Below are 15,523 nucleotides of genomic sequence, written 5' to 3' on the forward strand. Positions count from 1 at the left end.
TTGGCTGAAAGAGTTGCTTTATTTGAAAGAATTTTTTCCCCTCCCTGGGCTTATACTGGTAGTTTCCTCCTTACCAAATAATATTACTCAAACAAGGTATAAATTGATGAAGTTTAGAGACTAAGCTCTGAGTTAGGGATGAAGAACTGGGCTTTGGTTTATATCTGGGTGCCAACAGGCTGGGTGACCTTGAGAAATCTGTCCCTCTGGACCGTCCACCTTATGAAGGTAGTGAAGCTCTGGTAACTCCAAGAGATTCAGATGGTACAGTCTCATAGCTGGTTGATCAGTGAATCCAGTGAGGGAAAGAGCTAGGACTCAGTGTCAGGAGGATCTTATCATTCAGCCCCAGATTGAGTGAAACTATGTTTTACTTTATATGCTCCTTTTTAAAGCAGAGAAAATTTGTTCTCCATGCCTGTTTAACAGATTGTACATTAGCCAACCTGGTAAGGAAACCTCACTTCCGTTGGCCAGAATTAGACTTCAGGTTGTAAGGAGAAATGTGTCACATATGGGTCAGCTTCATTCAGAGAATTATTAACATCAGTAATAACTTCCTCCCCCACGGCAAAAAAGACTGATCCCCAGAAAGGGTTGCATCTCTCAGTCTAGTAAAAGCAGGAACTGAAACCAGGAAGTAGAAAAACTGAAGAAACTACTGGAAAAAAAACCCAGTGAAGGCTGGAGTTTTTGTGACTTGCTTGGAATTTCCGCTAACCATCACAGAAGCTCCTGAAATATAGATGAAGCTCCCACCCATGCTGGGTGTTTTGTGCACCTGTTCTCACATCCCTACTTGAGATCAGAAAATGTGGTGTCCATCAAGTTTCACCTCAGGGGAATGAGAAGGCTGTGCTAGAATCACTTTTCCAGACTTTTGATTTCATGACCAGTAATGTATTCAAAAGATGTTTTGAATACATAGGGCTACCAATCTTTTATTTTCCTAAGCGAGGACATTAAAACAAACAAAAAAACCTAACATGTACCAGGACCACCACTTCATAAAAAAAGGATATCTTAATATCAAATAAGTGGGAAGGACATAATCTCAGAATTAAAAATTGAAGAGAGTATTCAATTTTAACTCACTATTGCAGACTGAACAAAAAGTAGTCACCAACCAGTTTATAAACCCTGAACCAGATGTTCTCCAACTCTCCCCAGTTCTCTAGAATCTCAAAAATATCCTTGGAAAATTGAATTGTAAACTGTGGAATTGACCAAATATTCAGGTGAAGAAGCTTTAATTAACCATTAATACATTTGAGTAATACGAAGCCGAGGGTTAGTTATAGGTATGCAGAGAGGGGCAAGTAACAGGAAAATAATAGAACTAATACTTCTGGATTTCTTTTCCATCCAGGGTTGTCAGGCCTGGATGCTAAAGCCAGTGGCCGCTTAGGCACGAGAGCTATGATATATTACATGTCCACGACCATCATCGCTGCGGTGCTGGGGGTCATCCTGGTCTTGGCTATCCACCCGGGGAACCCCAAACTCAAGAAGCAGCTGGGGCCTGGGCAGAAGAATGATGAAGTGTCCAGCCTGGATGCCTTTCTGGACCTTATTCGAAATCTCTTCCCTGAAAACCTTGTCCAAGCCTGTTTTCAGCAGGTAACCTAGAGTTCTGATATCCATTGTTCTCCAAACTCCTAAGTTACAAAGGTGGTAACTTAGAGACTGTTTCAACAAATCCGCTCTGGGGAGTAATTTTTTTCATATTTATACTCTGCCTGGGGGTTGTATGGGGTCATCTGGGGCAGGAGTTTAGGACTGGAGTCGTGTTGTCTTTGTTTTTTTAACCTTCTCTTTCTTTTGCAGTACACTTAATAACATTTAGCTCTGGGATCCCTCTTCTTTTTTTCTTTGATCTCTTTTTCTTCTCTTTGGTTCTTGTCTCTGTGTCGTCCAAGGGGGCAATTTTGATCACCCTTGCCCACAATTCTCTAGAGTACTCAGTGGTTCTTGATCTTAGCAGTATAGCAAAACCACATGTGGTCCATTTAAAAATGCATGTGCTCTACAGAATCAGAATCTCCAGGGTGGGCCCGGGGACTGGGTATGTGTCAAATTCTGGTAGTAATACATGAAGATTTTGGAAAGTTTATAGATGCACATAAAGTGAAAATTCAAGTCCCCACGTCACTTCCCTAGAGCTACTCACTGTTTCCTCCTATATATTTTCTTTGTCATATATGCATGTGTATGTGTGCATAAAATTAAAAAACATTCAGCTTGGGTGGTGCTGCATCGTACATACCGTGTTACACCTTGCTTTTTCATTTAACAGTGTTTTAGTGTCATCTCTCTCTTTCGTTTTTCATTGTTGTATAGTATTTCTAAAGGATAAATTCTAGAAGCAAAACTGTCCTGCCAAAGAGTTGATATTTTGAATTTGCTGGATGTTACAAAAATAGCCTTACAAAATTTGTATCGATATATATGTTCCTACCAGCTGCACACAGGCATATCTAGTTTTTAACACACGACTTTTAAAACCAGTTGATTCTGCTGGGTGTGTTACTGACCAGGGTTCTTGGACTCTTTAATCAATAGAAATTGATAAGAGGGCAGACGAGAGATTCAGGCAAAGCTTTATTTGGACTTGTGCTGCCGTACAGCGAAAACAAGTAACAGCTTCCCTCCCTCCCTCCCTGGGGTGTGGGGCAGGGCCGGCAAGCTGGTCCCTTAAATGGGGTGAGGGTGAGGATGGGTCCAGGGCTCAGGCGGGAGGGGTGGCTTGGGTGGCGTGCCTACCCCCTTGGTGGTTCTGTGTACAACTTTTGCTTTTGCTCCAGACACCTCAGAAGTGGCAGTTGGGTTTTGGGTCTTTTTGTATCTGGTTGTTCATAATTTGCCCCAGCTGCGCATGCACGCAGTTATTTTTAGTCCCTTATAGTTTCTTTGTATTCTGCTGTTTGCCCAGGTGCAAGTACTGCAGCAAAGAGTCCCAGATATCCCAGGTCCCAGATCCCAGCCTCTCTCAAGTGGAACCACTGAGTTAGCTGCCCAGGCCCCCCTTGCCAGCCTGTTGTCTAGACCTAAGGCTAGTTTAGGTTCGAATACACCTCAGTTCACATTAACGCTGGTTGGAAGTAAATTAGAATCAAGGAACCTCCTTCAGCCATTTCCAGGGAATCACAGAAGAATACATTGAGGAAACAGGTCGCAGAGAAGAAAAGTCCGCATCCCCAGCTGCCCCCAAAGTGCCATTGCCAATCACTGCTGAGCCCAGTTGACTCTGGATAAATCTGGAATACGGTCTCTGATTTCCAATACCACTTCAGAGGCACTTGTAGCTAGGAGCTATATTAAAGGAAACGTACCAGGTGGGGGAAGTTGGGTGGGGAGTGAATAGAAACAGGCTAGGGAAGGGGTGCTTACTGGTACCCTCTCTGTGCGATGTGCCTGCCCCTCAGCCAGCCTGCGTAGAAAGATGAGTTTGCTTGCTTTGGGGTGATAGACACAACCGGGTGCCAAGTCTGTTCTTAAAGTATTGGAAAGAGCGCTCTGGAGCTGTAGCAGCTGGAGGCTGAGCTGGTAGGAGTCTGGGGGTAGGGGTAGCATCGGAGGGACGGGGAGGGACAGATTTGGGCCTCCCTTCTGTGCCCCATCACGACCACGCTCCATGCAAGAAGGAGTCCCTTTCGTCTGAGTCAGTGAGGCAGAACTGAGAAGCAGGCAGCACCCAGACCTGTTGCTGTGGGCTGGGGTGAATTTCTGTGGTGTCAGCCATGCTCATGCTCCCTGACCTGTCTGGGTGATGGGCAATCTCTAGTGTCCCCCAGAGCAAGGGGCACTGAGGGACACTAGAATAGAGGACCATGCCATTCCCTGCCTCACCCCTGCCCTGGACCCACCCCTCCACTGACAAAATTCATCTGAGGAGTGAGCCTTTAGTCCTCCAGCTATAAGCCCAAGGACATGGTCCTTTGGGTTAAGACACTCAGAGAAATAATCATGTGGAATATTTGACCACAGGGTGAGGGAGGGTGCAGATTACTTAAGCAGACTCCAGGCAGCCCAGAGGAAAGGAAGCTTAAACTAGGTGCAATCCCACAGGCCTAGGAGGGCCTTGAAGAGGGCTGGAAGAAAGGGAACTCTTTGACGGTGACATGGAATTACCAGAGAGAAAGGGTGCTGGGTGGTGACTTCCGTGCCCTTGGGGTACAGCTGGGAGTGGTTTCAAATAGCCTCTCTTGGGTGGAGGGAGCTTCAGGACCAAAGTTAGACACAGAGACATAAAGAGAAAGGCGTGCTGTCTCCAGTGCAGAGGCTCCTCCCCCAAGGTGGAAGGACCTGTGTCTCTGAGAGCAGGGAGGCTTCCTGTTCACTGCTTCGGGCTGACTCTGAACCAAGGTGAGGTTTCCAAGGTGGCAACAGGCTGTCAGGTGTGGCCTGACCACATTCATCAGGCCCAGTGAGAGTGACCACATGGGGTCCTTTCTTCCGGGGAATTCACTGAACCGGGTTTGCTCCTTTGGCCTATATTTGGGTGCACAGGATGCCACAGAGAATGAACCAGTCGGGGTCCCTGCTCAGTGGAGCTGACTTACATTCAGGGACTGCGGGGAGATAGACCAGAACAAATGTCAGGTAAACGCACAAGGTACTTGAAAATTAAGGTAAGTGCACTCTGAGAGCTGGAGCAGGATGATGGGCTAGTAACTGGAGGAGACGTCTGAGCTGAGACAATAAGGGGTCAGAATGAGCTAGCCCAGGGCTTCACTAGTGGCGCAGTGGTTAAGAATCCACCTGCCAATGCAGGGGACACGGGCTCAAGCCCTGGTCCAGGAAGATCCCACATGCAGCAGAGCAACTAAGCCCGTGCGTGACAACTACTGAGCCTGCACTCTAGAGCCCGTGAGCCTCAACTACCGAGTCTGTGCTCTAGAGCCCATGCACCACAACTACCGATCCCACGTGCTGCAACTACCGAAGCCCGCACACCTAGAGCCCGCGCTCTGCAACAAGAGAAGCCACCGCAACGGGATGCCCGCGCACCGCAACGAAGAGCAGCCCCCGCTCGCCAGCAACTAGAGAAAGCTGGCGCGCAGCAATGAAGACCAAAACGCAGCCAAAAATAAATAAATTTATTTAAAAAAAAAAAAAAAGAATGATCCAGCCTGAGGAGAACTGGGGGAAGAGCCCGCTAAGCAGGGGCAGAGGCTCACGGAGGTTGGCTAGCATTTGGTGAGAAGAGAAGCAAGGCTGCTGAGTGGGGAGTGGAGTGGGTGCAGGAGGACCTGGCAGGCCAGGGTCAAACTCTGGTTCTTATTCTAAGAGTTTAGGCAAGGAGATGACTGTTTTTCTATTTTTAAAAAATCAACCTGGTAGCTCTGGATATAGACAGAGCTCCAGGTAGCTACTTACCTGGGGATCGCAGGTAGCCAGGAAGAGGAGGTGAGCCAGTGAGCAGGCTTTTGCAGGTTTTAAGGTGAGAGACCCTGGTGGTTGGGACTGGAGTTGGCAGCCAGCTGGGGTTCTTCAACCCAAGCAGGCTTGAACTGAGAACTTAGAGAACCCGGCCTGTCATCCAACCTTCAACTCAGCCGCTGAGCTGTGCTCTTTGGAAGCTGGATTTTGAAGCTGAACATAACTCATTTTGAATCCTGCTTCAGTAAACTACTAGCTCTCTGTCCTGGGGTTAGTTACTCAGCCCTGTGAGCCTTGAGGGGCTCCTGTTGACATAAGAAGTAATAGTTGTCGGGCTTCCCTGGTGGCGCAGTGGTTGAGAGTCCGCCTGCGGATGCAAGGGACACAGGTTCGTGCCCCGGTCCGGGAAGATCTCACATGCCGCAGAGCGGGCAGGCCCGTGAGCCATGGCTGCTGGGCCTGCGCGTCCGGAGCCTGTGCTCCACAACGGGAGAGGCCACGACAGTGAGAGGCCCGCGTACCGCAAAAAAAAAAAAAAAAAAAAAAGTAATAGTTGTCAAAGGTGGAGCACCTGGCCGCCCCCTTGATCCTAGAAGCACCATTTATTCAGGCCCATGGCCGTGACTCCTTTGAACTTGAGCTTTGGCCTCTTTAGCCTTCTCAGGATAGGCCTACAGTTGGCTCTGATCTCCACTTTGTCCCCAGGAGGGTGACTCTGTTGTTCATGGAAGCTTCCCTTCAGATCCTTCCTGCGTCTCTCTTTGTGCCAGCATTGCCCAGACCAAGGGGACCGTGAGCTGCCTATTCCCATTCAGCTGGGGCTGACCTTCTCCCTGCACAAGTGCTTGTGGCCAGGTTAGAACACAGAGTACCTGCCTTGCCTCAGGGAATGCTGTGCTTCCCTCTCTCCCAGTTAGGAGAGCTGGTCAGGTCAGCCTTGCTTACTCTCGGGCCCAGCTGCTGTACGGTTGGGTCCATAGAGTTTATCAGGCAGCACAGGTGATGAAAGACCTCAGTGGTGGTCAGTGCATCTGAGTTGAGGTCCCAGTTCTCCCAATAATTCTATGACATCTGATGAGTCATTTGACTTCTCCATGCCCCCTCTTCTGTATCTATTCAGGCTTCAGCCATCTGTCGCCTACTACGTGCCGGCACTGACATTCTAGGATTCTGCATGACTTCTGTTTTAATGCCCCTGGAGGTAGAGTTTCTCTGGGCTTAGACGTGAGTTTTCACAGCATGCAGGGTGCCTGGCACCTTTAAAAATAGGGTGGCTGCCCCAGATGTCGAGGAATAGCATGAGAGCTTCTTAGGGGGCCGTTTGCACAGGGAGGCTTGGGGAACATTGAGCAAGGCTTGGCATCACCGCCCCGAAGGAGTGGGTGTCTTCCCAACTTACATATGGAATATGAGCCAGTGACCCTGCCATGGGGGCTGCTGGCAGCTGGCACATCTGGCAGCTACATGGAGCTTCCCAGCAGAGCCAGGCTCTGGGAGGAGCCTCAGTGAGAGTGGGCCTGTGAAGATTCCGTGCGACAGGAACCAGGCAGGGAGAAGCAAATCACTTGGATCATGAGATGCTGATCTGACTTCCAACAAGACCCCTGCCTTCCTGTTCCTGACCAGATCCAGGACCCTCCAGAGGGGCTAGCAGGGCATCCAGCTGGGTCTCACATTTGCTACTATCTCCATGGGAATGAAACAAGCAGACAGGCATCCCTCAACTTGAAGCTTGGGTCCCATTACCAATCACACTGCTTATAGTAGTTACAAAAGAACGTTATAAATCCCATCATTATCGTGGGATGAGGACAATCGTATCCCACTGCATTTGTGCCATGAAGCATCACTCTGTCAAGCACAAACATATAAAATATTCCCCAATTTCATAACCTTGTTTGGCCATTTCTTAATTATAATATTTTTGACATATTGGGAATTCAAAAATTTATGTAAGCGGCCAGGCTTTTGGTGACCTTTTACACCAAACCTCTCATCTTTATGGTTTTTTTTCCCCACTCCATTAGATTCAAACAGTGACAAAGAAAGTCCTGGTGGCCACTCCATCAGACGAGGACAGCAATGCCACCAATGCTGTCCTCTCGCTGTTGAATGAGACTGTGACTGAGCCGCCTGAGGAGACGCAGGTGGTTATCAAGAAGGGCCTGGAGTTCAAGGACGGCATGAATGTCTTAGGTAGGCACACTGGTCTTCATCTCCTTGGGGGAGGTGCCTCTGCCGGGGCCACGTGGCCAGCTTTCCCTGCAGGTCAGCACCTAGGCATCCTCGCTTCCTTCTCAGAAAGCCGATCGCCCTGCTGTCCTGTAGGTGGAGCAAGAGGCTGTCTCTGGGGAGCGAATTTGAGGGTCACTGGGACTGAAAACTGAGAGGGGAAGGGCGAGGGAGATGGCAGGAGCAGTAGCACGTGGGGACGTGGCAGCTGGACTGGGGTATGGGCGAAGCGAGGGGACTGACATTCACGGGGCACAACCCCCACTTTCTGCGTGCTGTTGGCAAGTCACTTTCCCTGACTCTCCATTTCATGAAGTTACACATCCAATCCTTTCATTTCCTAAGCATTTCTTTTTGAGGCGCCCTTGTGTCTGTCCCAGGACTATGCTAGGCATGGGGGCTGTCCCACCCCAGCCCTCACAGTCTGTAAACAAACGCAGTGCTATCAGGAGTGAAAGTGTTGGCGCTGGTGCCAAAACGAGCTTGTCAAAAGGAGACTGTCTGGTTTAACTTTCTGGGATTTCAGTGAGCTTGGAACCTTCTGAGAGTGTCATCCCAGGGGTTCTTTGGCTCTGACGTTAGACTGGTTTGTATCCAGTTTGACTGGTTTGTATCCAGTGGTCCAGATGATGGACCACTCACCGGTTATCTAATCGTGGGCTGGCTTACCTTTTATCTGTAAAGTGGGCATGGGGTTGGCATTTCTCCTGTAGATCATTGTGAGGATTCAATGAGATTGTGCATGTTGGCACAATGGTACGCGCCGTATGCTTTATCATGTGAGCCGCTGTCATCATTAAAGGCAGGGGGTGGAGTGCTAAGCGGCTCAGTAGAAAACACCCCACAGGAATAGAGACTCCCCATTGTGTGGGTGACTCCAGTTTGCTCACTTTACTCCCCATCCACCCTGTGGGTTCACTCCCCCACCCATAATAACCCCCATCCATGGTTAGAATGGTGTCCCAAGACAAGACATTTGGTCATAAGCTGGGAGAAATGGGAAATCTATGTGGAAGAAGTATGTTGATCCACGCAAGCAAGATTTCTAAGGATTTGAATGAGAGCTGTTTAGAAAAGGTTGAGCTCACTTTACCATCTAGGAGATCAAATGCCCTTGTCTCTTTGCTAGGGGCATCAGATAAAATACAGGGTGCCCAGTTTCATGTGAATTTCAGATAAACAACAAATAATTTTAAAGTGTTAAGTACGTCCCAAATATTGCATGGGATATACTTGTACTAAAAATTTTTTTTCATTGTTTTTCTGGAATTCAGATTTTACCTGGGAGTCCTTTTTGTTTGTTCTAAATTTGGTAACCGTTCTCCTTACTTATCCAGAATGGTGGAGAAACAGAGGGGGAGGGAGAAGGATTGCCGGGCTAGTGAAAAGTGTCTTTTTCTTTGACCTGGCAGGAAGCAGAGAGTGAGGGAAGAGATAAGCTGACCAGGTTGCCAGGCAACAGAAGATCAATAAACATTGCTGACAACCAGTGGGAGGCGAGAGGAGGAAAGAGTGAGGAGAAAATAGGAGAGTTCCTCTGAGAAGGAGGGTTTGCAAATATCCTCAGCATCCAACCCTGAGTGGCTCTTCTCTCCCACTGTCCAGATATCTGTGATGCTTTCAGGCATTCCCAAATCCCCTTGCTCCCCAAACCCTATGGTCAAAGTGGCCCCACTATTTTCTACTGTGGCCATGAGTAATGGGGCCAGAGCTTTGGGGTTAATCATTCAGAAGACTTTTGTGGTCATTTCCAGAGTCCTGGTGGATTCTGGGAAGTCACATGACCTTTGGCTGTACCAGGGAGTTTCAACACAATTCAGGACTCTCTCAACCCCAGTGACCAAGTCTAAGAGGGCTTTGTTCAAACGAAACACCCCTGTTCCAGCGAGTTCAATGAGGCAGTGTTTACAGAGGGAAATGCACAAGCTGGCTGTGGGTTTCCAAGTGCAAATTGAGGCTCTGGAAAGCCAAGGGAAGTTAGACTGTTGAGAAACTTCCCACTTACAAATCATGGCTGAAATAAGGTTCTTTCCATTGTCTTCCAAGGGCAGAGATGGTGGCCTTTTTTTTTTTTTTTTTTGGTTTTGGTTTGTTTTTCGGCTTTGGAAAGTCCCAAGGATCAAGCATTGCAAGAATGAAGATAAAAATCCTGGCTCTGGCCCCCCACTTCTTTAAAGACTCATTTCTTTACCCCCCAAACCTCCAGACTGCTCCGGGCTCTACTTCAATCCCAACCACTTAAATCAACTCCTGTGAGAGAGAGCTCCTTTCAGCATCTCTCTCTTACACTCATAGAGATGGCCCGTTTCTGGTGACCCTGCCAGGGGAGCTACTTTATTCTAGTTCTTGGTGACCTTGAGACCTTGAACATGTTCTCTTAAAATTTCCAAATGGAATAACCAAGTGATACTAGCTATTCTCATCAAGAATGTTCACAGATTATTGCTCACCACACACCTAGCAAACTCCTCTCCATGGGCTTGATGAGAGCTTGAATTTGATTTCCTCCATTACCAAAGAACTAGGTCACTCTCTCCTGTCACTCTGATTCTAGGTCACGCTAATTCTCATTAAGCCTTTGTGTTCATGGCCAATAACTCACTTGTAAGTCACTAGTTAATCTTTCTGGCCAAGAGCTAAAAAGGGGAAATATTAACTACCAAGGATTAACAATTTCAGTTAGAATCTAGCAAGTGCTAGATTCTTTTTGCTGAGGGTAGCAAAGGGTAGTTGAACAGTCTGGGTTGACATGTGCTTAGTGTGGGAGGTGTGTGGTTTTGGTGACTAGAGAAAAGGTAAAAGCAGAGGTTCAGAAAGAATTTTCCCCTAAGAGAATCATATTATAATGCTATCATTTACTTTGATACAGCTCAAGACTGCAGGCATAAAAGGATGGACGCAATAGGAAATTGGATGGAATAGGGAGGGACCGGAAATGAAGTCTGCCAAACTGGGACAGGGTAGGTGTAAGGAGAGGAGGGAGAGAGAGGGAAGAGTGGATGGCCCATACCGCAGGTCAGAGAAAAAGTCAGATGGGCAAGCGAGGGCCTGTTGCCAAGGGGACAATGACATTGATTTATAGTCCATGCAAGTCTTCAGAGTTGGAGCCCCAAGACTGGCAATAACAGATTGGGAGCTGGGGGGCGCATGATGACTGGTTATCAGAAATCCAGAGAGCCTTCAGGTAGTAACAGGGACATCCGTTAGCCATGTAGTGTGCCCCAGTCCCTGGGAGGGTCTGGGTGAGACTCCAGGGTGAGAGGCTGAGGAAGAGGGGTGGGACAGAGTGGAGCCAGAGAAAATATTCTGGGGAGAGAGAAGCCAGGTCTTGCCTTGGAGGAGCTAACGTATCAGGCAGGTTCCCTGGACAGATACTCAGGGAATGAGGTAAAAGGTAACATAGAAATCAGACCCAAGGTTGGCTGTTGGGCTTGGTCCAGGACCTAGTGCAATTTGATGCCAGCATCAAGAGGTGGGGACAGGGTTCCTCAAATCCTCCTGGCCTGGGATTAGATTGACCCTGGGGGCTGGGGGGAGGGGGGCTGCATTTAGATGGAAGTCAAGTGATATCAAGTGAAGGGAGAAGAGGGCCAAGGGGCTAGGAAGTAACAGAGACTATGTTCTCACTTTATGATCCTGAAAAAAAAAAAACACAATAAAAAAGAAAGCATTCTAACCATTTTGACCATGGAAAGAATGGTGATGAATTAATAAATAACAGGTTAAATCCAAACAAATTGGGTCATTCGGGGTTTCCCAACTCTTTTGGATTTTTCATTGCTTTCCCTTGGATTTTTCAAGATTCTTCCTCCTCCAATTAGGCGCACAGCAATAGGAAAAATATTTTATGTGTAGAATTTTCCTAGAGTGAAACATACCAGCCATGCATTAACTTGGGATAACACCAAACTAATACAGACATAACCCTGGCAGAGACTGAATTGGCTAATTGGTCTCTGCTATTCTAATATTGGCTCCAAAGTTTGCATGATAATCCCCAAGTCCCAACAAGCCTTCCTTCTTTAATCTAGGTACTAATGGAATCTGCTTCCACATGATTTCATAAGTGAGGAGGAGAGAGAAGAGAGTACTTTTTAGTTTGGAATGAAAATGAATTCCTTTTCTGCAAGGAACTAACCTGCTTACAGTTCAACTTGCTCATGTGGAAAGTATTCAGAAAAGCCATAATTATCCAGGGGAAAAGTGTGAAACGTAATGCTTTTGTCTTTTAAGGCCTAATTTATAGGGTAACAGGTGGTAAGAATGTGGCTCCATACACGGGGGATAGTAATGAACAAGGGAGAAGAAACACATACTTTGTAATTTGTCCTTCTGTGTCCTGTGATTCACCCAACAGGTCTGATAGGGTTTTTCATTGCTTTTGGCATTGCCATGGGGAAGATGGGCGAGCAGGCCAAGCTGATGGTGGAATTCTTCAACATTTTGAATGAGATTGTAATGAAGCTAGTGATCATGATCATGTGGTAAGTGGGCTTGTTCTTGCTTCATGGTGGTGGCGTGTGAGATGGCCTTGGGGTCGCCAGAGGACACTGGAGCCCTCCCAGCAGGAAAGAGTGGGCAGGCGTGAACCAAGCAAAGGGCTCTCCAGAAAGACTTTGAGAAAGGGATGAATATCTCTTTTTTGGAGGTTTCACTAGAAAATGGGCTGGAAAACTATAGTCTGTGGTCCAAATCTTATCTGCCATTTGTTTTGTATGGCCCGTGAATTAAGAATGGGTTTTATGTTTTTATTTGACTGAAAGAAAAATCAAAAGAGTAGTAATATTCCATGACACGTGAAAATTATGTGAAATTCACATTCAGTGCCCATAAATAGCTTTGTTGGAACCCAGCCATACCTATTTGTTCATGTATTGTCAAGGGTTACTTTTGTGCGAAAAGACAGAGTTGAGTAGCTGTGACCAAGACTGTGTGGCCTGTAAAGCCTAAAATATTCAGTACTTGGCCCCTTACATAGAAAGGGATGGCCCCTTCCATCCCTGCCCTGGAAGAAAAGACTTAAAAAAAAAAAAAAGAAAGAAAGAAAGGACAGAAAAGTTGAAAAAACCAGTTAGTAATCCTGAAACTGAGCAGTATCAGAATACACTACACTAAGACGGGGCCAAGATCTCAGGGATATGACATGACCCAGGGTGTCTGGAAGAACCACTGTGCCAGTATTCTGGTATCCAAAAGCAATGCACCTTAGACCTGGGTTACTCGTGACTCATATAGGGAAAAAAAAAAAAAAAGGCAGTTTTCAGGCCATGCAAGAAAAAGTGAAATCACAAAAGATTAGAACTGTAAGTGCTCTTGGAAATCTGGTCCTACTCTCTGGTTTTACAGCAGAGAAAACTGGTCTAGAGACACTAAATCTTGATTCTTTAACATCATCATGATCATCATCATCATAAAAACTATCTTTTATTGATTTCCTCTTATCTGCCAAGAGCCATGATAGTGCTTCATACCTATCAAATGTAATCCCCACAACCCTGAAAAGATGGTGTTATGGTTCCCATTTGACAGAAAAGGCAACTGAGGTGCACTGAGGTGAATTAACTTGCTTAAGAGTATATAGCTAGGGAGAGGAAGAGCTGGAGTTTATGCTGGTATCAAAATCTTTGATATGTAAGTGAGTGGGGTTTTTTTGTTGTGGTTTGAATCATGTGAGCAATATTGTCTCCACTTCATTTCATGTGTGTTTATGGTCATTGGTTCTGAAGTATAGGGTAGCACAGAGCATAGGTGTTCTCTCCTTCACCAAGGAAATTGTGTCACCTCCAGTCACTGGAAACTTCTCGTGTCCGGTATCTATCAGACAGAAAGATTTTTACATACGTTCATTTCAGACCCCTATGACGGTCCCGTATGCCTGCCTAGAAATAAGGCCAAACCACATGTGTGCTCTATTTGCCACAGGAATTCTGCGTTACAGATTCCCGGTGCTCCCCACCAGCCTCCCCACTCCGCCTCTGATCCGCCTCCGATTCCTTGTGCCTTCCCCTGCAATTCCACCTTCTTTCTCTCTTCTTCCTTTCCTTGGCCCTTACTCCCAACTTACAAGGGCACAATCTGTCCTCGACTTGTATTTTATCTCCAAACCTGATGATGTGCCTGTAGTAAATTCTTATTAAAACTTTAGGAATGAGGGGCTAGCTGAAGGCCCCCCAGGGTCCTAGATCAAGAAGATGTTTCGCATGATTTCATGAACCATATTTAATAGGTCTGGCTGGTGTTGATCATTGCTTTCTTGTACTTTAGAAACATGGAAAGGATGCTAGTACAATAGTGTGTTCTTTTCGATTATTGTACTGATTCTTCAACTTCCCAGTCAATGCTAGATTTCTGAATATTTCTTTTGTGTGAAGATTTAAAGTCACACACGATGTCATGCTGTAAAAATATTTTAAAAGTCTTTTAAATCCATTCTGAGCTTGCTGAGAGATTAATAAATGGTAATATATGAAGCAGAATAGGCCTCTTGGTTTTAAACCTTAGGATCTGCCTTCATTTCCTAAAATTCCTAGCAGAGTGAGCACCCTAACTCTAAATACGCAGTCCACTTTTCTGTATTATGATGCCAGCGACGTGGGTAATGTATGAAGATTTCTTCCTTTATCCATACCACTGTCATTTCCACTGAGCCCTTGAAGCAGAGGGAATCTTCTAGGAAATCAGATGAGTTATGGGATAAAGTGTAGCCTCCCTTCTGTGCAGGGATGGAGTGGGTGTGGATTGAGAAGTTTCCTCTTCACTGAAACCAAATCTCCTAAAGATTTAGCATCATATCCCAGGAGATGAAGAGCAATTGTGAGTCAGGAATAAGACCTATCGAACAGTTTCTGACAGCTGTTGGGTTACCTCATCTAGGCTAACAGTCCGGAGGGTGTAATATGATGTGAGATGCCAATCCTACACATTTCTTTCATTCTTTAGCTGCCTCATCAGCAAGTGAAAACGATGTGTGTGAGAAGGTTCTGGATAAAACAACCAACCACTCCTTAACTGACACCCTCAAAGCTTAAATCATCAGAGTTCTTTCATAGTCTTCTCTATGTGGTAGTAAGAAGAGTAGTAATAGCAAAATGCATCTTTGAGGAGATTACTATTATTCTAACAATAATTATTATAAAATTATAACAGAATTATTAAATTCTTGCTATATGCTCAGTACTTTTTCAATTACTGTCCTGTACCTATTATCGAGAAGATAATAATATTACAATTATTATTAAATCACAACTAAGATTTACCAGATTCCTACTGTATGCTTAATGCTATTCCAATACTTTACATGCATTGACTCATTTATTTTTCACAATAATACCTAGCAAAAATAGGTACTTTGGTGAGCACTATTTTCCAGAGGAGAAAACTAAGCACAGAGGTTAACTCATTGCACAGCCTAAGTAATTGGAATTATAGAGAAGCATTACCTTAATCAACTTCCATCTGACCTCAGACTGGATTGAACCCAGGATCCTTCTCTTACTAGCTGTGTGACTCTAGGTAAGTTAGAAACACTCTAAACCCCTCATCCTGATCTGTGAAATGGATTGATCATAGAATCCATATCATAGGGTTGCTGTGAGAATTAAGTGAAATTGTGACCAATAGTTATGGAGCATTTCCTATGTGCCAGGACCTGTCTGAGCATTTTGCATGAACTAGCATTATTATTGTTGTTACATTGTAATTACCATTATTATCAATTCAATCCATAACCCTTTGCTTCTCTGTATTTGTAAATTCCTTAAGAATCCTGCAAAGCCCTCTGAATCACCAAAAAACAAAAAGAAAAACCTTCATTTCGGTGTGATTTTCATATCCTCATTTTTTCACAAAGTGCTTTAAAACATACTTTTCAAAATCTACAAAACTTAAATAGAAAGTAAAACTTTTCATA

General features: G+C 45.7%; 1 protein-coding gene across 1 annotated transcript in view; it reads left to right on the top strand.

Annotated features, from left to right (window-relative positions):
- Positions 1 to 15,523, top strand: part of SLC1A2 (solute carrier family 1 member 2) — a gene marked incomplete at its 3' end in the record, with an annotated part of 141,513 nt that overhangs the window by 96,891 nt on the left and 29,099 nt on the right. The window contains exons 4-6 of the mRNA XM_079708546.1: positions 1,370 to 1,620; positions 7,410 to 7,578; positions 11,972 to 12,098. Of these exons, the coding sequence (XP_079564672.1) occupies positions 1,370 to 1,620; positions 7,410 to 7,578; positions 11,972 to 12,098 (547 nt within the window). The remainder of the gene's footprint in view (positions 1 to 1,369; positions 1,621 to 7,409; positions 7,579 to 11,971; positions 12,099 to 15,523) is intronic.

The sequence above is a fragment of the Hyperoodon ampullatus genome (assembly GCF_949752795.1).
Source record: "Hyperoodon ampullatus genome assembly, chromosome: 7".
Classification (NCBI taxonomy): Eukaryota; Metazoa; Chordata; class Mammalia; order Artiodactyla; family Ziphiidae; genus Hyperoodon; species Hyperoodon ampullatus.